Below are 26,805 nucleotides of genomic sequence, written 5' to 3' on the forward strand. Positions count from 1 at the left end.
CATTTGCCTCTGTCCCAAACAGATTGCAAATTTCATTGCGAACCCGCGAATGCCGCCTTCACTCCCGTCAGACATGAATGGCATACTTCCTCACTCTCACATTGTAGTGACGGTACGTTGGCTGTTGAATCTCCCCCAGGCCCAAGTGGACTTGTACTGACACTGTTGTTGTTTCTTTCTACCACTCACAGCCACCCGACGATTTTGATCCCTTCCTGGATGTGTTTAATTGGGAAGATATGACAGGGCTGCCTCTCGACAACTAAGATTCCATGAGTGGAGGCCAGCAAATGGAGGCCTGTCATGACACTCTTGTACATTACTCAGCTTTGACATGTGGCCACATGTCATGATGATTTATGCGGTTATGGAAAGGGACTTTGATATGCGAGCATAGGCTGTGTGTCCCTGATAGATGATGAAAAGGTTGTGCTATAGGGCACAGCGCATGGTAGCACACAACAGAGTGATGTACTTGGCAACCATATCACCAAACTTGGCCGTTTACTTGCTTGCCTCTGGGGGTTTATTGCATTTGTCGGCCAACGAGCGATTGAAATTTGAAACAGCAACAGCACCTGTACTGCGGCTCTTCTCACTGGGGACTTTCCAGTGGGAAGTTCTCTCGAAGGCCAAGCCTTTCTGGGTGGAGCTCTGATCACGGGATATTGTGGAGAATCCGGGGTCGAGGATCTGTGATAGGCGGACTATCCTCACTTTTACCTTTACTCTACTGCGACAGGAAGCCCGGCTGCACCTTCTATGGTAATCCAGTTGCCCATACTCAGTGGTCGAATAAGTGAATCTTCCCCCATTAGCCCATCCTCTGCCCGAACTTCCAACTTGTGAGCGGCGTGGCGGTCGAGGAGAAAGCGATCTATTTCGGGGGCCTTGGTATCCTGTTCCAACTGGACAGGTGAAACGGCCTCAGGGGCTCCACTCAGAGAAAAAAAGAAGGCGCAACAGGCACCAGGATTTTCGATGTGTCGCTGGTCCCCATTTTTTCCGATTTACTGTGGAACTGAGGTGCATTGCCATGATTGTCCTCTGGTCTCCGGCTGCAAAAACTCCACAGTCCACACTGGACCCCCGAGACTCCCGAGTCACTCACAGTAAAGATTACGCTCACGTTGTGAGCTCCGTGAACCAATGGACGACTGATCGGCAGACTGAACCTCACGTCAGACGGCTCAGGGGTGGAATTGAGTTAGCATTCAAGGGTGGCCAGACTTGAAATTGCGCCGGATGGGCCCCTCTTCAGCGTGGGTCGTCGGGGAAGGAGGTTTTGGCTGTCCATTTGATATGGTGCCCCATAATAATCATGATCATCACTGAGAAGAGGATTGTCGCTTAACTGTCTTGGCTTCCTTGTTCAAGTTGGTCGCTGAAGGCTCCTCATCAAGATTCACCTTGTGACTCCCGTCGTCAGGGCTCTTTTGCTTGTTCAAATCTCAACCACCCTGTTTTTCTTGCATTTCTTGCATTTATTATCCATTGACTGTATGGGCACTTGCCTTTTCTGCTGCTTCGCATACTCTCACTCTGTCTTTCTCAATCGAGACTTCAGCTTTGGAACTGCTTGATTTGAGCAGGACGGACATGTGTTGTGTCGAGATTATCTTACTATCGCCCTGATCTTGCCCGGTACCGCGACTTTTCACCTCAGCCCTCGAAATGTCCTGACGGGGTAGCGAACAATACTGAGCCGTGCAACCCAGCCAACCCTATATGTCTCTTTATACAATGGCTCCGCAAGCTGTGACAGCCATTCCTTTTCCCGAGTGAACCCTCCATCCCTGGTGGGAACATTGTGAAGTCCTACGCCTCATCGCACCAACAGAGCCCCCATCAGGTTTGCACAAGGCTCCGTTGACTCCATCAGCTGCTGGTTTGCTCCTCGTGATGGTCCACTACTGGCAATGTCTCCTGGTAGGAGTGCTACTGAAGAGATTGGTAGAGGCCAGCCAACCGTCGCTACCATCGGGAACACCCGACGGACAACCCAGACTTTCTCAAGTTTACGAGACAACGACGGCGATACCTCTCCCCAATGTCGGCAATCTACAAGTCCACGACCCAAACATAATCTTCTGGGATGACCACTATTATCTCTTCAAAGGTGGGCAATATATACCATTCTTCAAAGCCGCCAATATGAGCGGACCATGGTCACAGGTTGGCACTGTGCTTGAAGGCGAAAGCATCATCCACCAGGGAAATAGCAACAGATCAAGACCGTGGGCACCCACAACGGTTGAACGCAACGGGACATTCTACTGCTATTACACCCTCAGCACGTCAGGCTCTCAAAAGAGCGCGATTGGCGTAGCCACGAGCACAACGCTAGACGAATCATCGTGGATCGATCATGGAGCTGTGATTCGGACGGGCGTGGGAAATGGATCTGATATCTGGCCGTTCACTGTGACCAACGCGATTGATGCGTCATTTGTTCAGGATAATCTGACCGGCAAAGCATATCTGAACTATGGCAGCTTCTGGCACGATATCTGGCAAGTCCCGCTCACAGACGACTGGCTCTCAATTGAGAGTCCGCAGAAACCGGACGCCAGGCAGCTCACCTTCATTCCCCACGAGGCGGTTCGTCCGCAAGAAGGCTCGTGGATGAGCTCCCGTGATGGGTACTACTATGTCTGGTTTAGCCATGGCAGATGCTGCAATTTCGACAAGCGTGGATTTCCCGACCGGGGCAACGAATACAGTATCCGAGTTGGCCGGTCGCGAGACGTCCGTGGTCCGTTCGTAGATCGTACGGGCAAGTCATTGCTCGACGGAGGTGGAACGATCGTTTATGCCTCGAATCATGGGTTGGTCTATGCGCCTGGTGGGGTGGGAGTCTTGTCGGGAAGCTCCTCGACTTTGGATATCCTTTACTATCACTATTTGAATACGTCTGTGGGCTTCCGTGATGATGTGAGTGCACGTGTAATCAGCTGCTCTGGTGGCTGTAAAGATACAGAAAGGTTGTCGATGATGAACCATTGCTGACGGGACTTTGTTCGGCGACTTAGCAAGCACAGCTCGGTTACAGCTATCTACAGTATGACCACGGCTGGCCTGTCGTGTTGGACGGCATCGTCGCCCAGAGTGGCGCTGCCAGGGCGTTACGCCTTCTAGACCCGTGGTCCATCACTTTCTGCTTTGGTGAGTGCGCTCTTGGACTCAACCCCCATCTCTGTGACTCACTGACCGATGTGTCACCATCTAGGGTTTTGGTTCTACGTCATTTGCAGAGGGTAGAGTCTGATCTGCCGTGAGAACTCATCAGGATCTGGGCCGACACGTATGCACATATATACACACTCACAATCGATGGAATGTGCACATGCATTCCAGTTCACTCCTGTTCATACAATTTTCTGGAGCAACATGCCGCCTCCTCTATGTCAAATACAATGACATGTTCCATGTCCTTTGTCTCGTCTATTTGAAGAAGATCGCAAAGACCAAAAGACTATTGACAACCCACTTTGAATCACTACACGCAGACTACAGCTTCGAAATCCACCCTAGGCTTGACTTTCGAGGCTGTAGAAGGCTTTTTTGGCGTCTCGGCCTGCCTGAAGAGATACTATGTCCATCCCAACTGGACCCGTTTTGTCCAGACAGAGCTTATAACTTTGATGCCGCAGCAGCATTGGACTTCCTCCACATTTCCTTACGTCGCACATGTCCTGCACTGAAGACCTCCACCCATTTCCGATCAAAGGGTGGCAATACTCGACCAGGTGAACCCGCACTCGGCCTCCCAGCAAGCTGACGGAGTCCCTCAAAATAGGTCTCAAAATCAGGATTGATCGCCGTGAAAGCTGGTCCATCTCCTTTGAGCGCAATCCGGTCGATTTCCCATTTTGCCTGCTCCTCGCACCGGGGAAGAGTAGCACGACCTGCGAGGACTCGTGCTGCGGCGACGGCCTGCCACTCGAAGACTTTGAATGTGAGACCTGCGCCAACCTATTCCCAGTCCTACAATCAGCAAGTGTGCGACAAGGGCGATGACAGCGCACGCAATGTACTTACCGCTCCGACGAAGGCCAGCGTAGGATCCAATTGATAAAACACGTGCTGATACAAGTTCGGGATCCGATTGTTGCGCGTCTCTACTTGTGGAAGAAAAGGCAGTGTCCAAGTGAAACCTGTTCCAAACATGAGATGATCCACGTCTGGCTCAAAAGTGCCGTCCTCGAAATAGACGGTGCGAGTCTTGCTCTCGACGCAAGAAATAGGGGCTCGACGCCGGATCCTTGGGTGCTTGAAGGCTTCATCTCCAAAGTATGGATTGTAGCGACCCCGAACTACTGCGTGAATGGGATTCTTAGCACTGTCAATTAGGCTGACGGCCGTATCTGCTGCGGATACCGAGGCTCCGACTGTGATGACTTTCTACTATGCCGTCAGTATATGACTCGTTCACTCCCTTTGGCATGATTTACGCACCTTGGCTCGGTACTTTCCCGGCCCACGATAGTGTTTCGTATGCTCAACACTGCCGGGGTATTGGCGTGCAAATTCCGTCAAGCCGGGGATTGCAGGGATGTAAGGCACTGCATAATGGCCCGAGGCAACAACGACTGCGTCAAAGGTTTCCGTCCACCAGTAATCTGCCTGTGTGCCATTATGCATCCCCGTGCGCCTAAGAGTGAGAGTCCATTTTGAGTCCTGTGGCTCCTTAATCGCACGTTCGACAGTGGTGTTATATTCTACAAGTCGATCGTATACTTTGTGGGTAAACAGGTCTTCAATGTACTGTCTGATCACCGAGTGGTGTCGAAATGGTGTGTCTTCTCCATGTCGCTCAATCGACCATTGGGAGCGAATGGCAGGTATCGGCTCTTGCGAATAGCACATGGCACTCACGTCCACATTTGTTTCAAGACCCGGGTAAACAGGTGAGTCCATGAAACGATCTTGTGAGCTCAGAGGTGTCCAGCACGGCATTTGATCGGGAATCTTTAATGGTGCATCTGCTGTTCGCGCAGCTAATCCATTCAGGTCCAGACTCTTTGGGGGAGAATCATCTCTTGAGACCCTAGGATACTTTGTCAGCATGACTTACACCGTGAACACACAACGAGAAGCCGAATTCGTCGTACCAACATCCTCCAGCCTTTTCCTGTCGCTCAAAGACTCGAACCTTTTCAAAGGCCCTTTCTTGCATCAATGCATCCACTGCAATTGCTCCCGCAGGACCAGCCCCGATCACGGCCACGCTCTTGATCGATTGCATATTGAAATTTGGCGACTCGACCACTTCCTTTGCTGATGAAATAGAAGTCTTACACCGAGTGGGACTTGAAGGTCTCAACTGTGAGAGCTGGAAGATTGTTCTCTATACTCAATCTGTTCGATAGGTATGTCGGGCCTTTGACTCGACTTGGATTTGTGCAAGGCAGGTCAAAATCGGAGCGCAGTTGAGCTTTATCACGCCTGCCAACCTCAAATTTTTGCAAGAGCAGATCGTTAGACTAATGGGGATGAATTGTACTCGGTTTGAGGGGCCAACCTTGGAACACTTGCGATCGAGGCACGATTTGGTCTGATCAAGGCTTCCAGTCTATGACCGACTTCGCAAGATGATCTCGATTTGGGGAGATAGCTCTAGATTTTGCCTCCACGTTAATCACCTGAAAACGAAGACGTGGAAAAAGAATTCCCATTCCCAACACACCTCCTCGGCTGTCCCTGGCGTTTCCCGACCGGTCGGGAAACAAGCCGTTGGATTCATTGGCCATGCGTAGTGAGGCTTTTCTCCATGGTGGGTCACCTTAGACGTGGGTCTCGAATTATGTGATCGGATCACTGATTCTGGGGAAGAAGCAATCCCGGAGAGGTATGCATGACGACTGATGCAGTCGTCGAGAAGAAGACATCTTGCGAGACGCAGAAATAGCAAGCCCCGAGTTCTCGGCTACTGGTCAATTCCTGGAGGACAAGTCCTGGCATGCCGATTGCTCCTGACTTCGTTCGCATGGTGAAGCACTGAAGCTTCCGAAGTCTTGAGAAGGCAATGCATACCCTTTACCCAGTACTTTGTCTTTGAAAGGGCTGTGAGCCGACTCAAGAAGGACCTCTCATCAAGCTTGTTATATGATATGTCACGTGGACGGAGAGGTGCTCCGGAGCACTTTGAGTTCAAGAGATATTATTGACACGTAGCATCGACTTAACGAGTACAGTCGACGAAAAGAAAATGGTCAGACTTGGACCCATGGCTACCTATCTCTTGCCACGGCTGCTGGACGACGCGCACTTGCGTGAAACGCATTCATAGTGTGCAGCTGATCTTTTCATTCTTTTTATACCGTTGCAAAAATCTCGAATGAAAACGCTTACCAGTCCATTCAAGCCACAATTTCACAACCAGATATAGTCTTACAGCCCTCTTCAAACCCTCTATCATTGGAATGCTGGTCAAAGTCAACGGACTCTGCAGTCGACTTTTGATAACTGTCGCCCTTGGCCTTCAAGTATTTCTTGATCAGGAGTGCTGCTCGGGGACGTCCCACTTGATCTTATTCTCGTGGTAATCAGTCAGCGCTATCCTAGTGACTCCTCTTTTTCTAATACAGACCACTTGAAGCGGCAACGCAACATGATCGCGTGGATGTGGCGATTCGGTGGCGTGAAGTTGGTGCAGACAGATCATGACGGGGTGGCTGATATTCTCTTATCTGGCATGCTGCTCAGATCGACTCGCAGGTGGTGAGATACTTACTTGATGTCGGAACGCCTTTCGATCTCGCACATCACACGGCCACGTCACTCCTATATGATGCATGCACATGCAAGGCGAGCGACCTTGTGCGGATAAAGTTGCTCTTGGACAAAAGAGGGAAGCTCGGCGAGGAGCTTCGCAATTCATGGGGGAAACGACGCCCCTGGGAGCAGGCGTGCTATGAGTCTACACAAATCGCAGATGTTTGTTTCTTGACAAGGGCATTGGCCCTGCCATGGGGCGGGAGTCCTTAGCAGACTACTGCCTGCCAAACAGTAGTGGATCCACATGATATGAGACACAAGAAATGGATACGTTGTTTTGCTTCAAATGTTATATACAATATTTCTTCAGTACCTGCTTAGTCGCTATCCAAAACAATCACCTCCGCCTCAACCTCACCAACACTCTCCACCCGGAGCGCATCTCCTGCATTAACCTGGGTGATAAAAGCACCATCTCCCTCATGGAGAATAGCATTATCACTCCCATTCAACTTGACAATCATTTTGCCCTGATTCGTCATAGGCAAATGGATGTAGACATTGCGCTTCTTCTTGGAGCTGACTGCATCGCCCGCGCCCACAGTCCACGTGAAGGAGGTCTCCGGCGCAATGATACCAGCGCCCATGACAAAGTCGGCATGGATGGGGATCGTGCCCGCGATCTTCGGGATAGCCGCTTCTTCATCTGCGGGCTTGGCCTCGGGACCAGCCGCGAGTGGCGAGAGGATGGGTACGAACGCCTTGCGCTTATCTTCCTCGCTGAATGTCATGGTGTGATATTGGGGCTTGAGGCCGTATTTCCATGGCAAAGCCCAGATCTGCAGGAAATGGACGGGCTTGGTTGACTCATTCTGTTCGGAGTGAGCGATACCTTTCAGTATCAACAAAAGTTAGCTTGTTACTCCATCACTAGAGAGTAGAGAAACTCAAAGAAGGAAGAGAGATAAAGGTACTTACCAGTACCGCCGGTCGTGAATTGCACATCTCCTCGCTTCATACGATAGAATTGCTTTCCCTGCGAGCCCTCTGCGCCCTTTTTGATCATACTATCGCGATGCGTCAACTCGCCGTTCAGGATGTAGCTGAAGATTTCCGCATCGCGGTGAGGATGTGTGCCGAATCCATTACGCGCTGCGACGCGATCCTCGTTCAAAACGCGCAGACTTCCGAAATTTTGGAAGCGGTGGTCATAGTAGTTGGCGAAACTGAAGGTGTGGAATGTCTTGAGCCAACCGCCGTGCTCTGCATATCCGCGCTCACTGGAGCGACGGAGGACAATCTTGGCGTGGGAAAGAGGAGCGGACATATTATATTCTGTTGATGTGATCTTCTTGTGGCTTGAGTTGTAGAGCACTTGTAGGTAACTGCTTGTGTAGATTGTGGTTTGGAAAATGGAAGATTGATCACAAACGTGCGAAAATAAGAGTATTTAAGCTCTAGCATGTCGAGTCTCTAGATCGCTGTAGAAGGCCCCAAGGCGATTATGGAAGCATTATCGATCGCCAGTCATCATGAGCCGCAGTTCATTCACCCGCCTTCGATAATCAATTGTAAGCCTTTCGTAAAGCAGCTAGTCCAGAAAGAGACTAGTGGATAAGTCTTCTCCACTAATCCACTTTTAGCGTGCCGATGACGAGATGAATGCCGCCCATCGAATATGGAAGCCTCAGGCTACAACATAACCGCCGGATTGATCCAAATGGACCTTGAGAGCCTCCTCTGATCAGGAGAGAATCATCGTGTGCACTCGCACAAGTGTGTGGAAGGGAAAAAATATGACAAGATTCTTAAGTTGTCAACCAATTGAGATCATCCTTCAGTCGGCTTCTGATGCGAGTCTAATTCCACCCCCTGAGCCGACTGAACCCATGAGTGCCAGTCAATGTTCACATCAAAGTCAATACTGTCGCTTAGGGCGCCTGTAGCAGGACTTTCGAAGATCCTAAGGTCGAACGGATCAGCAGTATTGAGCGGCGACTGTTCAGGATGGCCCGGAAGCGAGAGGTGGGCGTAGGGTGTAGCCAGATGAATTGGATTTGGCCACTCTTCCGTTGGAACTGACAGAGGTTTGATTTCAACATGGTCTGCAGCCGTTGATCCTGGATTGACTGATGAGTATGAAATGTCAATTTCGGATGAGTACATAATGTATCGCCAATGTTCAAGTGACGGATCTACGAAGTTGCTTGAAGATTGCGAGAAAATAGCATCACTTGACGGAATCGGAGCAGCCTCGTATTCTCGTTCCAGTCGTTCGGTCGCGAGCGGGTCAGATCGTAGCCTTTGAATCTCGGCTTCTCGATGCCGCTGTGTGTGCTGCATCAAGCTGCGCAAAGGAAACCAAACCCGCATGTTTTTGCGCAAATTTGACTGCTGTGGAATCAGCCAGATGCTGTGCAGAGCAGTCCAGGCGCGCTCGACAAGAGGACACCAGGGTCGGCGTGAAGCCTCAAGCAGCATATAGACAATCGCATGCCAATGAGTGTAGGTTTGGAAGATCCAGCGCCATTGTCGGCAAGCTTGTTCATGGTTCAGAGCGTGGTTGTATTCCGCAACTTCGATTGCCGCGACGAGAAGCTTGGTTCGAACGAGCGCAGACAAATTGTCCCTCGAGCGGGAAAAGAGAGACGGCAGGTAGATGAAAAGAGTCATTTTGGCAATTGTCAATCGTGAAACAATCACCACGGTCCAATGCTGTATGTCACTCTTTGCTGAATGGCGTAAGAACCCTTCGTCCACAATTTGATACATTTCCTGCAGCATGTTGTCTTTTGTCTCAAAACTGAGAGCTGTCGATTCACCGACGACCATTCGTTTCATCAATTCAGTCATCTTGATGAAGATACGGAAGATAGACATGTCTGTCAATCCGTCACGCTCCACCGGTGTTTCCGGGCTGTCTGGTTGGATATCCTGGTTGTTGATATTTTCTGGTAACTTGGTGTCAAAACTATCCACGGCTATGGTGAATTCGGTGCCTTGATCTTCAGACGCCCTCACGTCAAGCATGCATAATGCCCACCAGACTCGTCGCCGCATCTCAATTTCAAACGGAGAAAGCCCGGGGAAATTTGTTCCGTCGCGATGAAGGCCAAGAGACATGGCCATTCTGATCGCAAGTCCCACCATCATCCACACATATCGAGGACTGTCATGTCGACGAGCAAGGGCAAGAAAGTTGACCAGTGCCTGCACAAGGAGGAGATTGGGCGCGCTGAGAAAATCAGCCTTGGCAAGGGCGTTCTCAAGGCCTAGCCGATACTTTATATTTAATTCGGCCTTCGAAGAGCCAAAATTGACCAGCACATCGTCTTCTTCCATAGAAGTCACGGCACCGTAGTAGATGGAAAACATAAGTGCCTCAGTAGCAGGGTCGAGACTTGCGAGGTTGCCACGTAAGTCTCTGATCATTCTTGAGAGAGTGGGTTCATGCACCGTTTGTAAAAGAAAGTTGACATTCTCGGAAAAAACATTTATGAGAAAAGGAATCTGTGAGGGAAGGGGATGCAAGTCACGAAGGTCCGGGCTGTGTGGTATTGAGGTGCGGCGGAAGACGAACGCATTTCGATCCTCCGGCGGCCGTTCGCTTTCCGCGGTCGAAAGTTGTTTTGTTGGTGACTCAAAATCATCGTCTGAGGATTCGCCCTCATCGAAAGATACACCTTCGGTGACAGTGCGCAAGTCATTCAACTAGAATTTCATCAACAAAATGTCTTGACAAGATGCAAGGCTTGATCTACCTCATCAGTGATACTGGCCCAGAATCCGCTCCCAAGATAGCGACTTTGGTTCGCATCCTCAAGCACAAGTCGTCCAATCTGCAGTGGTGCACTCTCCGAATGAGACGGCGGCGAACCGACTCTGCCTAGGATTGGACCGTCCAAAGAATGCACAGAGGGCGAAGCACTGTTGGAGTTATTGATCTGAGCATGAGCCTCATCAAGCTGATTTCTCAGTCTCTTAACAAGCGCCTCTAGTGATTGGATCCTTTCCATCACATCTATTGATCCTGGTTGCACAAGACGGCGAGCCCATCGAGGCGGCCGATCCTTCGACGGCACGGTACAGGCAATATTTGCTCGGCGACAGTTTGAACATGGAGATTGCTTATCGCACCGTACTTTGCGACTCCGACATACGATGCAACTGCGCAGTTTGACCGAGCGCTCATTTTCCTGGACCGCTGCTGCGTGAGCTGTTGGCGCTACAGGCGAGCTCGCGCTTTTCTCGGCCTTCTTGAGCGAACCACCCGCGACCGGTATGCTTGCCATGGATTTGAGTAGCGGCACGCTGGCGCTTTTCTTCTCTCATACGATCCGGTCTTTTCAAATGTGACTCTTGGTCATATTCAGAAGGAATACGCAGAAGCATTTCCCAACGAAGCTGGTGTTAGCATGGTTTTCGACAGTAAGACGAGGAGGTCGTTGACACCACTCAGTAGAGCATTCGCTTGATTAGGCTTAGTGGCCACTAGGCCTTAACAGGAAACTTTTGTCGATTAGTTATACACTACTTCTTCTACACTCGACCACTCAATGCAGCTAGAGACAGTAAGATTGGAAAAGGTTCATCCAACCGAAAGGGCTCCATATTGCCATATAATTTCAGGCAAGTGAATTTCTGAATCAGATTTGATTGCAATGCAAGCTGTCCCTGCCCGACCATGTTGCTTCGACTGCACTACCCCCATGTCAGCATCTCGGAATACGTCAAACCTTAATCGGCCCCTCTTGAAGGCCGAGAATCACGCGAGAAGAGCTTGAGGAGTATCGAGTCGATGAATACCTGTTGGCCATGAGTATTTTGCTCGATAAGAAGCCAACTCGCGTAAATCTCGGATCATGTTGGTCCTAATTTCATTGTGACAGTCCGACAGTGAGTTGAACATAAAAGGCTGCGAGATGCCAGGCTATTGTCATTTGTCCTTTCAAGAGACAAAGATCATATTCCCACATTCTCTGTCAGTCACATTACTACTCTCTTCTTTCATTGCCATTTCAAATGACCGACCAGACATTGATCATGAGTTCTCTCCCGCAAACAATCGCTTTCTTCGGGGCCAGCGGCGGAGTCGGCTTATCCGCCCTCAAACATAGCTTGGCATCAGGCATACAATGCACTGCCCTATGCAGAACTCCTTCAAAGCTTGAAGCTCTTCTCACACAAGAGTCTGCTCCGAATTTAAAGATCATTCAAGGTGATGCACATGACATCAACGCAGTCACCCAATGTATCCGCAACCTGGATGGCAATCTTGTCGACATGATCATCACCACCATCGGCAGTCGACCAGTCATGCCAACGATGAAAATTGAGGATCCAAATTGTTGCCGCAATGGCGCTGCAGCTTTGACAGAGGCAATCTCTCAGCTGAGAAGCAAAGGGGCCACCGGTCACCCCCACATCGTGCTCTTCAGTACTACTGGGATTTCGCGATACGGGCGCGACTATCCTCTGATCTTGTATCCCATCTACAAATGGTTACTAAAAGAGGCACACGAAGACAAGAAGATCACCGAGGATCGATTCATTGGGAGCGGAGAGACCTTCACGATAATTCATGGAAGTCTTCTCACCAATGGTGAAACGCAGAAGGAAATTCAGGTTGGCATCGAGGATCCTCAGACTGGTCGGGAGTCTGCGGCAATTGGATACTTTATCTCGCGTGAGGACTCTGGAAAATGGATTGCAAACAACCTCATCAAGCATAACGCAGACAAGTATATCAACAAGATCGTCATGATTACTACGTGACGAAGGTCTGTTCGGCGCTTTTCCTCGTTAAGCTGAACTGTATTCCTGTTTCTAATCTTTACTTCTGATTAGCCGTCTAATACTCCGCAGTAATCGCAAAGTTCAACCTTGTCTGACAATTATTCATTATTCTTTTCCTATGTAGTTGAAATTTGCAATATCGCAGTTTTATAGAGTCAAGAGGCAAGCGATGATCGTGGTTATGGAATGGATAAAGTAGAACTAGGCACAGTCGTCAGACCCACCATTCAATCATCGTGTAGCCTCAGGCACCAAGGACTAGTCCCGATGAGTGGATTTGGAGATTCTCGTGCCACCCATCAATTGACAGCAGCATCTCACTCCACTCGCTCAAGGCATCACACCGTTTCAGGATGGCGCCCACGCTACAGATGGCCTCCGGATTTCTCGGCCGCGCTTCTCGCAGCTTCGCAGCTATCGAGACTGCCCCGACGAAACGACTGCTCTCCGTCCTCCGCACCAACAGTCAGCCGCAGTGCCGTGCCTACACGCAATCCCAACGACCCCGATGCACGTCGCAGCTCCAGGGCGCATTTGCTGCACGCAATGAGTTCTCCACGACGGCATTGCGCGCCCGCGCCAAGACTATGGGTCAGCTGCGCCAGCGTAACTCGACTGGTCCCTTCTCGTGGAAGGCAGCGCTGTTGTTTGTCCTCACGGGCGCGGGCATGGTGATCTATTTCCGCGTGGAGAAAGCCCGCCTGGAGCGAAAGCGCATTGCTGAGATGAGTAAGGGCGTTGGCCGGCCGAAGGTTGGCGGACCCTTCGTTCTGAAGGACCTGGACGGCAAGGAGTTTACTGAAGAGGACCTGAAGGGCAAATACAGCTTTGTAAGATTGATTCTTTCTCTGCCGGCAGAGACCGCAAACATGCTATTTCGCCGTGGGACTATGTGCTGACATTCGATGATCAAACAGGTTTACTTTGGTTTCACGCATTGCCCCGATATTTGCCCCGACGAGTTGGACAAGATGGCTGAGATTATCGAAAAGGTCAAGGAGGCCACCAAGGATGAGAGCATCTTCCTGCCGGTTTTCATTACTTGCGACCCGGTCCGGGACACTCCTGAGGTGCTCCGCGAATACTTGAAGGAGTTCCATCCGGGCATTGTTGGCCTGACTGGTACCTATGAGCAAGTTAAGAACGTCTGCCGGCAATATCGCGTGTACTTTAGCACGCCCAAGGACGTGAAGCCCGGCGAGGACTACTTGGTTGACCACAGCATCTACTTCTACTTGATGGGTATGATCTCCTCGATAACTTCCGCTGCGGATGATCTGATCTCTTTGCTAATCCATTTCCATTCACACAGATCCTGACAATGATTTCGTCGAATGCATTGGCCGACAAGATACTCCTGAGTCTGCTTCCAAGGTGATCCTCGAACACATCAATGACTGGAAGAGGGAAGGCAAGCCGTTGAAGACTGAGTAAGGATTCAGAGCGCTATGTACGAAAACTGTATTATATCAATGTCACAACATGCATTACCCTGCTCAACAAAACCCAGTCATCGAGCCGATTCCGAGGCTGGTACCACAAGTTTCGAGAAGTTGCGAGTCCGCGCGATTCGCGCACACACGTACTAGCGAAATCTCTAAAAAGGAGGCTCGCTCACGTAGCTTGTCGATCGTCGCCAAGACGAAGATGCCTCGGCCTCCTGGTGAGGGAGGCCCTTCAAGAAGTAGCCTTGTTCACTGCATTCCCCTCCGCATCACGATCCGCATTCGCCCTCCACTCCATGCCACCATCCACAAACTCCTCCCTCTTCCAAATCTCAGCCCTCTCCTTGCATGCCTCCAATATCTCTTCACCCGCCCTCCACGCCGCCGCGCGATGTCCAGCACTCACAGCAATCGCAATTGATGCCTCTTTGATCGGCACCACTCCCAGGCGATGCGCAATGCTCACCCCCTTGAGCCGGTGTTTATGAACGGCCGCCTCCGCGATCGTCTGGAGCGTTTTCAACGCAAGTGGTGGATACGTCGTGTAGCTCAATTGTGAGACAGAGCGACCTTCAAAGGTGTCTCTTGTGGTGCCGAGGAAGAGGGTGTTTGCGCCGGCAGCGGCCGAGGAAGTCTCCGCCAGGTAGGTGGTAGGGTCAAGCGGGGAGTAGGTCAAGGTCAGGTGGATATTTTGGGTGGCATCGTGCTGGCTGCGTGGGTAGGTAGTTGGGTCCAGATGTGCTGGTAAAGGAGACTCTTCCATCGTGAAGATATATGCACTGCTGGGACGAGGGTCGGCAGCTTCGCGGTGATGTCAAGTGCGGCATCGTATGTCTCCATTTTCTTGGACTGTTATCTATTGCGGGGAACCCGCGGATACTTTTCCGCGTGGGTTGAGTTACCGGGAATTGGGGGTGCTGTACCAGGTTGAAGCTTACAAGATGTACGTTGATAATACATCCCTATCGTGCGGTCATCATGAAGTAAAGGGCACTGAATCATTAAAATCAAACTTGATCAATCTCTGTACATGTAGGCCTAGCACGATGGAGTCGCTGTTGTCAAATGACTCAACCCGCTTTTACTTCATCGAAACGGACTTTTTTTTCCCAAGTAAGTCCAATCCTTGACTGGTCCCATAATCAAATCACAGCAAAAGCACAGAAGCTTCGAAAGGCCGCAAATTGAACGTGTGACCGCTGAAACGCTTCAAAGCCTCGGCAGGCGCCTCATAGTTGTTCAGCAACATATCTTTGGTGGCAGTGATCCCATTGTCTCGGGGGTCCCACGTCAAGCTTCGCTCGGTCCAATTGCACAAGACAAGAACCTTTTGATCATCAAACTGTCGAGTAAATGCGAATATATCTTGACTCGGTGCGTCAACGACGGTCCAGGAGCCGTATACAAAGACATCCTTGTACTCTTTGCGAAGACGAAGCACAGAGGCCCAGAAAGTATAAACTGAGTTCGAATCATCAATCTCGACAGCGGCATTGATGCGAGGGTAATTGTCATTGACCGACATCCAGGGCTTGATAGTCGGTGCAGTGAATCCGGCATTAGGTGCATCAGACCACTGCACTGGCGTGCGAGCGTTATCGCGAGACTTTTTCTGATATTCTTGCAAAGCGATCTTTTGGGCCGCAGTGTCCGATGGTTTCTCCTTGAGCAGGCTACGTATTGAACGGTCAAATGTCAATGTCATACCCGGAGAGTTTTGAGAAGAGGGGAGCTTCAAGATTTCATCGACTCACAGTTTCCAATGATTGAGACAATCAATGTCTTGGTACTTTTCGATACCCCACGATTTAGGGACATTGCGCATGCCGAGTTCTTGTCCTTGATAGATGAAAGGTGTGCCCGATTGCAATGCCAGTGCCACGGCTAGCATCTTTGCAGCAACACCCTCATGCTCCTCGCTGGCTTCAGTATAGCGATCAATCGATCTTGGCTGGTCGTGATTCTCCCAGTAGAGAGCGTTCCAGCCATCATTTTCATACATGAATGGTTGCCATCGCTCAAAGAAGCTTTTCAGATCCGTGAGCTCCCAGGAGCCAGGATCAAATTTGCCGTATTTCCCGTGGTCGACATTGACGTGCTCAAAGCTGAAGATCATGTTGAGCTCGTTGCGACCAGCTTGAACAGCACGAAGTACCTCTTGCTCGTCGGTGACGAAAGGCATTTCGCCCACACTAAACGCATCATGCTCCTTCAGGATTTCACCAATGTCCTGCAAATACTCGTGCAAGCGAGGCCCGTTCGCATAGTATTTGTCTCCAGACTGCCACGGACTATGAGGGTCCTGAATAGGGCCATCGGGATATCGCTGGTCCTTGCTGATGAAGTTGATCACATCCATGCGGTATCCGTCGCAGCCCTTTTCGAGCCAGAATCGAATGATATCATGAACTGCTTTACGCACTGGCGGATGTTCCCAGTTCAGATCCGGCTGTTCGGTCGCAAAGAGATGGAGATAGTACTCGTCCGTCAGTTCGTCGTATTGCCAAGCGCTTCCTTTAGAATCGCTGTTATCTCATGTGTTCAACTCGCATCCTGCCCGCGGAAACCATCAAGTTGAGAGGACCTTCCGTGCGCTTGCTTACCTTGGAAGTGCGATACCCAATTATTCGGAGGTTGCCGGTTGCCCGCTTCATCGTATTTGGCTGGCTTCCAGATATACCAATTGCGGTACTCATTGTCCTTCGAGCTACGGGATTTTTTGAACCACTCATGCTGATCACTAGTGTGATTGACGACCAAGTCCATAAGAAGTTTCATCCCCCGCTGATGGCAGCCTCGGATCAATGCCTCGACGTCTGCGACCGTACCGTACTCGTCGGCAATGCTGTAATAATCGGCAATGTCATAGCCCATGTCAACCTGAGGAGACTTGTAAGAAGGACATAGCCACACTATATCGACTCCAAGCTTGTGGATGTAGTCCAGTTGGGAGATGATGCCTGGTATGTCGCCGATTCCATCATCGTTGGAATCCTTATAAGACCGGGGCCATATTTGGTACACTGAACTCTCTTTCCACCACGCACGGTGGATTGGCTTGGTTGACAGCGACATGATGATTCACCAAGGCCGGAGCGTGGAAAATTGGGAAGGTTGGATACGGAAGATGTGCTTGGGAATCAAGTCCGTCGTGAAATACATCGAGGATGTTCGCCAAGCATCCTTCTTATACGTCTATCAGAGCTGGACACGTCGCAAACAATCCATGTATGCGCGTATGCTATGCACATGTATCTCTCAACGCGGGGTACAAACCTACTCTAAGTGGGTATTGTCTTGGACGGAACTCTTCCTCGTCGTGTAGATCGAAGGCGGGACAGGTTCTTGTAGCCCAGTGCTGCCGAAGACCCGACTTCCTTTGGAGATGAGGTGAAGTTTCACAAAGGCAAAAGAGCAGTGTTACTCAACTCAAAGGATCTCCAACTCTCTTGCCTGAAGCTGCATAACACGAACGTATCGAATTGGACTCCACGTTGATTTAGCCCTCCAGTTTCTGCTTAATGATCCTTATTGTTCAGTCTTTGACTTCCCCCGTCGCGTGATCATGCCATTGCGTCTTTGCTACAGCGCGTTCATACAACCGGTCATTAAGCTCTTGGTTTCCTGTTCAACATCAAGTTCACGCTTGATCCTTGATCGCCTCAAATAACCACAAACAAACGGTGGCTCTAACGAGCCACAGTCACATGCACGGACCCATGGTCCAAGGGCCAAACATAGAGGAGGATGATGCATAGAATCGGGCAAAACTGATGAAGCTGAATACACTCGTCTGGAGGAGAAATAGGGAGGGCAGAATAATGAAATATAAAGTTGACTGACTCTAACCCGGAAGCGAACCCTAGTATTATACGTTACCAATAATCTTCCGATTCGCGACAGAAGCATAATTGTCACACTCGAAGTCGGAACTATATTCAAGATTGGTGATAAACTGATAACGGCTCCTATCAAGGGCGGTCAGGTTCTGCCAGCTGCTATCGGAGATAAACTGAACGAAGCAGCTCAAGCTTCCACCATTGCAACCTGCATCTCCTGCTCAACTGCCTCTCATTATGATACCTCATCGCCCAGACGAAGGCCGGCCGTATTCTGGACCTCCGGGGAGGCCTTACGCCTCCCGAGATGAGCGAGATGGCCGCATGTACGATGATCACTCACGCTCACGCTCACGATCGCCTGGCGGTACACGCTCCTCCCTACGTCAATATGGTTCTTGAGGTTTTGCCTTGCGCCTTCGGATTGAATCAAAGTCCATTGATCTGAGTTGTGGCTAATATTCTGAGCTTTGATTTCCTGGGACATCAAGACCCTTCTCGTACTTCTGCTCAACGAGCAACGGGCCGCAGGCGCGAATACAACAGAGACGCAGATTCCGGAGCGCATCTTGAAAATCGCGATCGAGAAGAATACCGTCACCGGTCACCGCCAAGGCGAGGAAGACAGGGCTATCGGGATTGGGATCGTGAAGGCTATCGGTCACCGGATTACAGTCGCGGGGGAGGCTACAGTCGCAGTCGTAGCCCTCGCCGGGGACACTCTGGATTCGGCGCGGAAAGCCGAGAAATTATGATGGAGGGCTTTCCTGTGGATATGACGGAGGACGACGTGAGTTCTAGGCTACGGTCACCTTAACGAAGGAAAGCCATGGTTGACTCTGGGATCCCGTTGACGTAGATCGGAGCGGAGCTTGAGAACGCTTATCAAATTAGCGGCTTGGAGGAGATCCGGGTCATTCGGGACCGGCAGACTAGTACGTTCAAGACTATTTCGAGTGGGATGCGCTCGCCGGCTGCTTGCGGCCGTTTGAAGCGGTACTGACATGCCCACTCTGCAGAACTATCGCGACAACTGGGCTTCCTACGATTTACCTCCATCGATGACGCACGAGCTTTTCTCGAACAGAATCACCCATACATTTACCTTTACGGCCCTTCGGCAGGAGAGAATGACCGGAGCACAAAGGTTCGCATAGCGTACAGCCGGGAACGAGAGGACCGAACTCGAGTCAAGACTGAGGCAGACTGGACTTGTCGAATGGTGAGACTCGCCATTCTTCATCCGAAAAGGTCGTTCGAAGCTTATTTCATATCAGTGCGCTGTTGTTAATTTTGCGACTCGGCCAAAATGTTTCAGGTGCAATGCTCCTCGGCCAGGTATGTTCCCTTATCTCTGAAAGATTTATAACAATGCACTCACCAGTCAGGCCCAGAAATCCTTCCTGCGGGTCCGCCGGGTGTTCCTCCGGCAAAACTTGTCAACAATGGCGACAATGATGCTGCGCCTGACAATCAACCTTCTCAGTTCATCCTTTTGCGAGGATTAGAGTCTTCGGTCACCGAGGAGCTTCTAGCAAAAGGTGTTTCCAAGCTTTACCGCCCATCCGCCGGGAACAATGAGGCTCCTGCCTCAGGTAATCAGAAGAAAGGCGCCAAGGTCGCCTCCACAACTGGCGACTCCAACCTTGGCGCTCGTGAGGGCTCCATTCGCCGGGTGTTACTAGTTCGAGATCGGAAGACGAACGAAAGCTGGCGCTTCGGCTTCGCTGAGTTTGCCAATGTTCTGGTATGATCTGGAAATATCGCATACTGTGTCCTAAAGATGGCCGATGTGTATTGACTGACCGCCTCATAGGATGCGCAAGCCGCCATGGCACGCTTGAATTCGTTTGAAAAATTTACCATATCGTCTAAACCTGTCCTGGTCAGCTACATACACGCTGGTGTATTTGTCCCAGTCATGGACTTGAACCCTGGTGCGGCGCAGTTCACATTCAGCCCACTGGCGAACCCATCCGCAAGACTCATGTACTGGGATGACGAGGGATACGCCAGTGAGTTGGTGCTTACGTCAGGTGAAGAAAACAATGACCAAGAGCGACCAAGGAGCGCAAGAGGTGTCGGGTCGAGGGACCAAAGCGAAGCCAAAGGTCCTCGAGAGTCTGACAAAGCGAAGAAACGAAAAGCCGATGCGGCTGCAGGAGCTAACGCCAAAAAGCTTGCCATGCCATCTCAATTGCAATTCTGGAGTAATCGGCACGCCGAGCTTCATGGCATCGCGAAGGATGGATCTGACCCAGTGATGGAGGGCGATGCAGAGAAAGCTGCAGAGTCTGCAGAAGCGATTGCTCCGCCCGCTCAGTCGTTTGCTGACCTCAACCGAAACTGTTGCTATCTTTGTATGCGGCAGTTCAAGAGTTCAGCCAATGTCAATCGACACGAAAGATTGAGCCAGCTACATCGGGAGAATCTCATGAGCGAAGAGGCCAAATCCCGTGGCATGGCAAAGCTCGTCAAGCACGGCATCATCCCGCAGCCCGCCGAATATCGTGACCGTGCACGTGAGCGTCGTCAGGCCTTTGGTCGCGGCAAGAAGACCAGTGGTGCTCGCACCAAACTCGCCGTCACTCAAGAGGAAGAGCCCGCGCAGACGACGTCCAAGGGCGCATCCCTGCTAAGCAAGATGGGCTGGTCAGCCGGTTCCGGTCTGGGGGCATCAGGCACCGGTGTCACTGCTCCCATTGCAACCGAGGTGTACGCGCAGGGTGTCGGGTTGGGCGCTCAAGGTGGTAAACTCGGGGATGCTGTGGAAGAAGCTGGTCGCAACACACGGGGTCGGTATGATGAATTTTTGGAAAAGACTCGCGAGACTGCTCGGCAACGTTACGATCAGATGAATCAGTGATCCTGGTTGTAGGTCAGATGTGGATGTCTGTCGATTAAAGGCCAATACTGTACAACAGCGATATCCCTATGCTCGCGCTGATAATTATTTAACCCATACGGACGTAATAAAATTTTTATTTCCATTCCACAACTATTTCTTGTCTCATCTATATTATCTTGGTGGTGCGATCACTGGACACAGGTATATGACGGACGGGAGGAAGCCAAGCCAAAGGCTGGGCTATGTGTATGAGAAGGTAATGTACATGGTTAAAGGAACGAACATGAGTAGAGTATTTACAATAGCATGCAGGGCGATCAATGCATTTTGAACTGCAAGCTAACAATCCCATATAGTGGAAGTCCTTGATCTTCCCCAGATCACTCATCCTTCACACTCTGGCCCGCCGTCCGTTTCTTCGCCTTCTCCTTCTCCAACTGCTTCTCAAATCGATCCCCAAGCACACTCGACACCCACTCCGCCACATCCTTCTCCAACTCATCGTCCGTCTTGCCCGCCGCAACATCGTCCAAAGTGCCTCGCATGATTCGCCTCATATCCTCCACTCCGTTGATATTCAAAGCATACATGACTCCGCCCGTCGCCATCATACCAAATGAGATCACGTTGAGCGTTGCCAAGTTCAGCGCCTCAAATGCCTCCATGGCCCCGTTCACGTTGGGCTGGTGGTATATCGAGCTGGAGTAGTATGGGGGAACGCAGGCGAGGCGTTTCCTGAGACTAGCGCGGCGAGTGACGAAGACGGATAAGGCGAAGAAGGCCATGCCGCCGAAGAAGAGCTTGAGGTTGGTGTTGTCGGCGGTGCTGGGGGTTTGTGGTCGTGTCGCGAGTGATGAGATGGTGGTGGACATGGTGGAGGTGGAGGTGGAGATAGAAGTTGAGGATGATTCGGAGCTCAATGATGCTGGTGGTGATGATGACGACGATGAGACACTTCCATTATGGGTCTGATGTGAGGTTCCTTGACGCTGAAGGGAGGGTTCATCCGATTGTGAGCTGGAGTTGGAGCTGGAGCTGGAGCCCCAGCCAAATAAGGAAACCATCGTTGAGATAGAGATGACTGGACAGTCTTTTGAGACTGAGGAAGATGGATAATGTCTTGATATTTGCAGGCAGTGAGAAACAATGGACTAAGAGGAGATTTCAAGGTCTCTGGAAGCGATAAATTATCAAACAGAACGAATTGCCGGAATTTCTGCAGGTGGTTTCACGCGAAAGAGTCAAGAGTTAAGATCGTTCAGCGGAGACGTCTTGATGGGGCCACAAAACTGCGGAGACTCGGCGCCGGGACCTGTCGATCGAGGTCACGTGGCTCGGTGCTTTATCAATCAACTACGTGCCACCTATGGATGCTCAACCTCACTACGTGCGAGGAGCACCTAGGTCTCACCTACTTGACCATGACCAGAAGCTACTTCACCATTCGGAAGCTCATCAAGTGAGAAGCTGCGGTCTGCATGCTCATATTTCGAAGCCAAAGTGCTGCGTCCTCAATCCCTGCCAATCTAGGACAACTCTGATCTGCTGCTCATGAGAACAAGGCTACGCGTTTTCAAACTCTGTTCACCGGGAGAATTGACATTTTTATCATATCTGATCTCATTACATCTATTTCATTAACCGAGAGGACGTGCACGCATATCAAAAAGAATCATTATGTCAGATAGGGGCAAACAACTTAGACCAACAATCCAACGGGAGGGTCCAAACATCGATCTGAAGGAAAACATCTAGTTGCACAACCGCAGGAAAAGGTCCGATGTCGCGAAATTTGCAGACAGAACACGTGCACAAATCATAGAGATCAAAAAGACGCTGCACTGCGCATGAGAACCCCAAAAAGAAAACATCTGAGAAAAGAAATTCGTGACATTGTATAGACCAAGGCGGAGGCCATCTCAAGGGCGTATCCCATCACGTTCGGATATATCATAAGTCTGTTTCGTTTCGGTCATAAAGCATCATGTCGGAACGGCCAGGTCGGTGGAATCGATCAATGCCGAGGTGTTCTTTGCCATCTCGTCCAACGTAAACGCCGAAGCCATACATTGGGAACGTGCGCTCCGAGGGCGGCGCAATAATGAGACGGGTGACAAGGTCGGTCTTGCTGCGAGGCTCACGGAGGAGCTTGTCGGCGAGAAGGGGGGATTGGTAGAGGAAGCTGATAAGATCCGCGAGTGTGGAAATGTCATGCGGAAGATACTGGCGACGGGTGGGCCAGATAGTGAGAAAGGTGATGGCATACAAGGCACAAAATACGATCAAGACGTAAAAGGCCGGCATGAGAGAGGAGATTCGGATATCTTGCGAGTCCGGATACCAGAGCGCGATGAAGACACCACCCGCGAGAACTGGAATAGCGGCAGATGCCAAGCTCATGAGCGACAGCCAAGCCACGCGGAAGTGCCGATGGAATACGGCTTGTAGTGAGACTTGAAGAGGTAGAGAGTAAGGGTAGGCGAGAAGAAGACTTTGTTCCGCCGACGCGCCATTGAAGAGTTCAATGAAGGGTTGCACAGCACGAAAGTACATGTCGATAGGCTGCAAAGCAAGAAAGAGTATGTTTCCAATCAGGCCTGGGATGAAACTGTACAGGAAATTGGAGGCGGAGAACGCAGTCGATGAAGGCAGAGTGGGAAGCTTTGGAGAGAACCCTTCCCTGATGGCATTGTTCACAAAGCTGACAGCCACAAAAGCCACAAAGAGAGCAAACAGGAGGATGACCCATGCAAGAACAGAGGTCTTGCGGAGGAACCACGGAGTCCAACGAAATCGGACGAACGATGAATACAGATGATGATCAAAGGGGTCATCGGCAAAGGCGCCCCCGTGCTCGAGGTCAAATCTGACTCTAGTCATCCCCTGGGGTTGCAAGTCACGGCTTTTCTCAGTCTGATGAAGTGAGGGTGTTCGGACTGGAGCGTCGACTTCGCCAATGCCGTAGAAAATGTCCGACCTAGATTTCGTCGACAGCTTCCAGTAGCCGAGTCGAACAATGCGAGGGTCTAGTGATTGTTTCACAGATGGAACGGTTTCGGAATGTTCGTAGTCGCGAAGCACATTCGACCGTTGAATGATTGAAATGAGATCGGCCAAGCAAACCGGATCCCACATTAGTCCAGTGCATGATCGAATGAATCGCAGAACGAGCAGAAGCAAACCGATAACCAGGAATCCGTACATTCCGACGATAGTCCAGCCCACTGCATCAACAGAAGTCCACCTCCATACACCTTGTCCATCCACGATATAGTACTTGGCTTGAAACAAGCAGCTGAGAATGGGCATGGCGAAGAAATTGGAAAGCCAGATTGACAACAGTGAGACTCCAAAAAGAACCTCGCCAGATCGAAAGTGAGACAAGTCTGGCAGAATGAAATTCTTGGGAATCACGGAAAGACCTTGTAAGACTGACCCTCGAGGTCGTGATGATGCCATAATTGCAAAGGGGGAGATCCGATACACTGCTGCCTGCACCACGAAGTTCCATACAATAATTGGAACAGCCAAGATCTGGGGAAGAAACTGCATTGCAAAGTATCTGCCGCCCCCTTGACCGTGATAGTCCCAGAGACCTTCATGTCGAGAGGACCAGATATTGCAGAACACCACCCCGGCGATCATAAGTAGACAGCAAATGATCAGGCCGAGGAGAGCCCATGGCTGAAGGATTGAAGGCAGATATCTCAGTGGTGGATATTGCAGACTTTCTTCAGGTGGGTCGACGGCGATGAACGATTCAGGATCGACCGAGTCGGGTCTTTGAGGTAAAGCTTGAGGAGATGGCGATGTAAGATTTCCAGGTTTTGGCGGCGTCGCTGTATACCGGATGGGGGTGCGAGCACGAGTGAACTGTCCCAGCCCTTGATCCCACACCAGCCGATCGGTGTGAAAGTCCTGATTTGTTGAGGTAGAGTCGTGTCTTTGAGGGACGCCTGCAGCTCTATCCCGGGTCAATTGATCAATGGCAAAGCGAACATAAGGCGAGTCATCCAGCCCTGGGGTCGGTGCTGGGCCGCCATAGTCTGCTGCAATCCGCCTGACTGTGCCATCCGACCTAGGACTAATACGGGCGACCCTGTCGTCCCCAAAATGAACCATACTGCTTGTACCTGGTGGGGTAGAGGCAGGTAGTTGTTGTTGAACAGCCCGTTGAGGTTGCTGTTGTGGCTGTTGTTCTTGGTGATGGTGGTGATATTGCTGGTCTTGAGCGGAGTAAAACATCTCCTGGGCTTGGAGGTGCTCAGCACTGGGCACAGTAGGAGACGACGCTTGGAAGGATTGATGAGAGTCTGCGGTGTCGAATCGCATGGCTGTGACACGACTGTCCGGACTACTTGACCGTGACCGGTCCGAGAAGGAATAATAGTCGTCGGATGCAGAAATGGATTGACGAGATTCGGATTGGGAAAGTTGAGGTCGGCTAGCTGCTGCAGAGTCAATTCAAAGCAAAGTCAGACATGAGATTTCAGACATGAGATTTCAAGTTGATACGCTCCAAGTTCGAGCCGTGTACTGCTTATAAGATTCTTGTGAGGTTGGTTACTTACTGTTGACATTTCGGAGGCTGAAATTTCGCGGAAGCAAGTGATCTGCCATGGTGGTGGGGGAAAGTAAATAGAGAGAGCTTCACGAATCTCGAGCTATGCTGCTCCAGAAGCAAGACCAAGAGAAGCACTGATGCTCGTATGCAATTGAATTCCTGTGCGGACATGGGTCCGGAGCCCATTAGGCTTTTGTTTGGATAGATAGCATCATGGTGGTAGGCCGTCTCCCAGCCTCCCCCAGCCACCCAACCGGTGAGGCTTCAGCCCACAGGCCAATAAGGAGAATTGAGACATAGCGTCGCTGGTAGTTCAATTTTCCCAAAGTCAGTGAGACCTCGTTCATCGCATGAAAACTGGACGAGGTGGGGGGCTTCAGTAGTCGGTCTGACGTTGTTATAGAAGCTGATTGAGTTGGCCGAGGCGTGTGACGGCCCGAACCCGCCCATCCACATTCCGATCTCAATGGGCCCTCGAAGTCAAATACAACACAATATACATCACCTTGACTGGATTGCATATTCAGGTGCTGCATTTGTCATGTGCACTTGGGGATCGCTCTTGAATATTCTGTGCGCAATTCTATCCTGCCATCCAGTGTCTGAAAGACTCACTCATCGCCCGTCATTGATCTACCAAGACCCGATATACTACTACTCGGTGCTGCTAGACAGTGCTGGGTCGTGGTAGCAGAAGTAGACTGGTCACTTTCGACGATTGTAATCAAGGAGAACACTTGATACGAACAGTGGCCAGGGACATCCAAGCTAGCACAGACATGTCTTCGCTACTCAGTCAGACAATACGACGTTCCTGTTCCCCCTTGCTGGCTGAACTGGGGCTGGGCGGTCGTCTCTCGCTGCGGGCAGGGCGTGTTTTGACTGAACTCCGAAAACACGAGGCGTTAAGACATTAATAGAATCTTGATCAACTGAAAAACAGAAGCGCGAAGATCCTCCCTTTGGCACAGATACGGTCAAAGAGTGTCGATCCGCTTATCGTTGTTTCTTCCACAAAGTGTTTGGTCGCGGCCAGGACGGTACTATACCAGTCTGAAATGGTAGCATGGCAGCCACATCTGGTTCCTGCGTTTCAACCAGGCGAGGGCTAAGACATGCGATTCTTCAGAGCCTGGTCATGCTTTAAGAACTTGATCAAAGCTCGGCTTGACTCACCTGGAATTCAGTGAGGTATCATGTGAATCTCATTGCTGTCTTCTTCGAGGGTCCAGTGACCCAGTGAACAGTGTTGAGTCTGTTGACTGCGAGAAAGCCACTACGAAGTGCTTGAAACATCTCATAAGGGGGAGAAGTTTTATCCTCGGTGATTCAACGCAGTCCTACAGGCTCAAGAAATCATTTTGCAACAGCTACAGGTCGGAGAAGAGTCGCATATTTAACTGGTTTTATCAATCCACGCCGCCGGACGTTTCCCCGAAGACTCCAACCGTACGAAGGATTCAACTTCACCCAATCCAGAAGCAAGTCGCATGGGTCGCTCCCTTGACCCATTTTCAGACTTGGAGCTGAAGGGGATTGGCTTTTCAATGCTACTGTCTGCACTCTACGGTACCTCTGATCAACTTGAGTCCT

At 50.7% G+C, this 26,805-nt stretch overlaps 10 protein-coding genes across 10 annotated transcripts; 4 read left to right on the top strand and 6 right to left on the bottom strand.

Annotated features, from left to right (window-relative positions):
* Positions 1–1,902: 1,902 nt before the first annotated feature.
* N7539_009297 (uncharacterized protein) lies at positions 1,903–3,278 on the top strand (the record flags this gene model as incomplete). The annotated part of the gene is made up of 2 exons (XM_056938892.1): positions 1,903–2,934; positions 3,033–3,278. 2 exons carry the CDS (start codon positions 1,903–1,905, stop codon positions 3,276–3,278), a joined length of 1,278 nt encoding a protein of 425 aa, XP_056786269.1.
* A 355-nt stretch (positions 3,279–3,633) lies between these two features.
* Positions 3,634–5,248, bottom strand: N7539_009298 (uncharacterized protein; the record flags this gene model as incomplete). Its single annotated transcript, XM_056938893.1, has 4 exons — positions 3,634–3,975; positions 4,042–4,404; positions 4,459–5,050; positions 5,115–5,248. 4 exons carry the CDS (start codon positions 5,246–5,248, stop codon positions 3,634–3,636), a joined length of 1,431 nt encoding a protein of 476 aa, XP_056786270.1.
* Positions 5,249–7,097: 1,849 nt separating this feature from the next.
* Positions 7,098–8,047, bottom strand: N7539_009299 (pirin family protein; the record flags this gene model as incomplete). Its single annotated transcript, XM_056938894.1, has 2 exons — positions 7,098–7,612; positions 7,699–8,047. The coding sequence occupies 2 exons, from the start codon at positions 8,045–8,047 to the stop codon at positions 7,098–7,100; spliced, it is 864 nt and encodes a 287-aa protein (XP_056786271.1).
* A 503-nt stretch (positions 8,048–8,550) lies between these two features.
* N7539_009300 (uncharacterized protein) lies at positions 8,551–11,012 on the bottom strand (the record flags this gene model as incomplete). Its single annotated transcript, XM_056938895.1, has 2 exons — positions 8,551–10,431; positions 10,482–11,012. 2 exons carry the CDS (start codon positions 11,010–11,012, stop codon positions 8,551–8,553), a joined length of 2,412 nt encoding a protein of 803 aa, XP_056786272.1.
* Positions 11,013–11,763: 751 nt separating this feature from the next.
* On the top strand, positions 11,764–12,495 carry N7539_009301 (NAD(P)-dependent oxidoreductase; the record flags this gene model as incomplete). The annotated part of the gene is made up of 1 exon (XM_056938896.1): positions 11,764–12,495. One exon carries the CDS (start codon positions 11,764–11,766, stop codon positions 12,493–12,495), a length of 732 nt encoding a protein of 243 aa, XP_056786273.1.
* A 374-nt stretch (positions 12,496–12,869) lies between these two features.
* Positions 12,870–13,950, top strand: N7539_009302 (SCO family protein; the record flags this gene model as incomplete). The annotated part of the gene is made up of 3 exons (XM_056938897.1): positions 12,870–13,346; positions 13,434–13,758; positions 13,829–13,950. 3 exons carry the CDS (start codon positions 12,870–12,872, stop codon positions 13,948–13,950), a joined length of 924 nt encoding a protein of 307 aa, XP_056786274.1.
* Positions 13,951–14,193: 243 nt separating this feature from the next.
* Positions 14,194–17,036, bottom strand: N7539_009303 (uncharacterized protein; the record flags this gene model as incomplete). The annotated part of the gene is made up of 4 exons (XM_056938898.1): positions 14,194–14,740; positions 15,113–15,634; positions 15,716–16,475; positions 16,565–17,036. 4 exons carry the CDS (start codon positions 17,034–17,036, stop codon positions 14,194–14,196), a joined length of 2,301 nt encoding a protein of 766 aa, XP_056786275.1.
* Positions 17,037–17,986: 950 nt separating this feature from the next.
* Positions 17,987–20,666, top strand: N7539_009304 (putative G-patch domain protein; the record flags this gene model as incomplete). The annotated part of the gene is made up of 6 exons (XM_056938899.1): positions 17,987–18,167; positions 18,250–18,590; positions 18,660–18,735; positions 18,820–19,022; positions 19,185–19,547; positions 19,617–20,666. Coding segments are annotated over 6 exons (2,214 nt in total), but the record flags the coding sequence as incomplete, so codon positions are not given.
* A 362-nt stretch (positions 20,667–21,028) lies between these two features.
* Positions 21,029–21,712, bottom strand: N7539_009305 (uncharacterized protein; the record flags this gene model as incomplete). The annotated part of the gene is made up of 1 exon (XM_056938900.1): positions 21,029–21,712. The coding sequence occupies one exon, from the start codon at positions 21,710–21,712 to the stop codon at positions 21,029–21,031; it is 684 nt and encodes a 227-aa protein (XP_056786277.1).
* Positions 21,713–22,598: 886 nt separating this feature from the next.
* On the bottom strand, positions 22,599–25,268 carry N7539_009306 (DUF3433 domain-containing protein; the record flags this gene model as incomplete). The annotated part of the gene is made up of 2 exons (XM_056938901.1): positions 22,599–25,096; positions 25,220–25,268. 2 exons carry the CDS (start codon positions 25,266–25,268, stop codon positions 22,599–22,601), a joined length of 2,547 nt encoding a protein of 848 aa, XP_056786278.1.
* Positions 25,269–26,805: the final 1,537 nt, after the last annotated feature.

This window comes from Penicillium diatomitis (assembly GCF_028827545.1).
Source record: "Penicillium diatomitis strain IBT 30728 chromosome Unknown utg000015l_segment0_segment0, whole genome shotgun sequence".
NCBI classification, from domain to species: domain Eukaryota; kingdom Fungi; phylum Ascomycota; class Eurotiomycetes; order Eurotiales; family Aspergillaceae; genus Penicillium; species Penicillium diatomitis.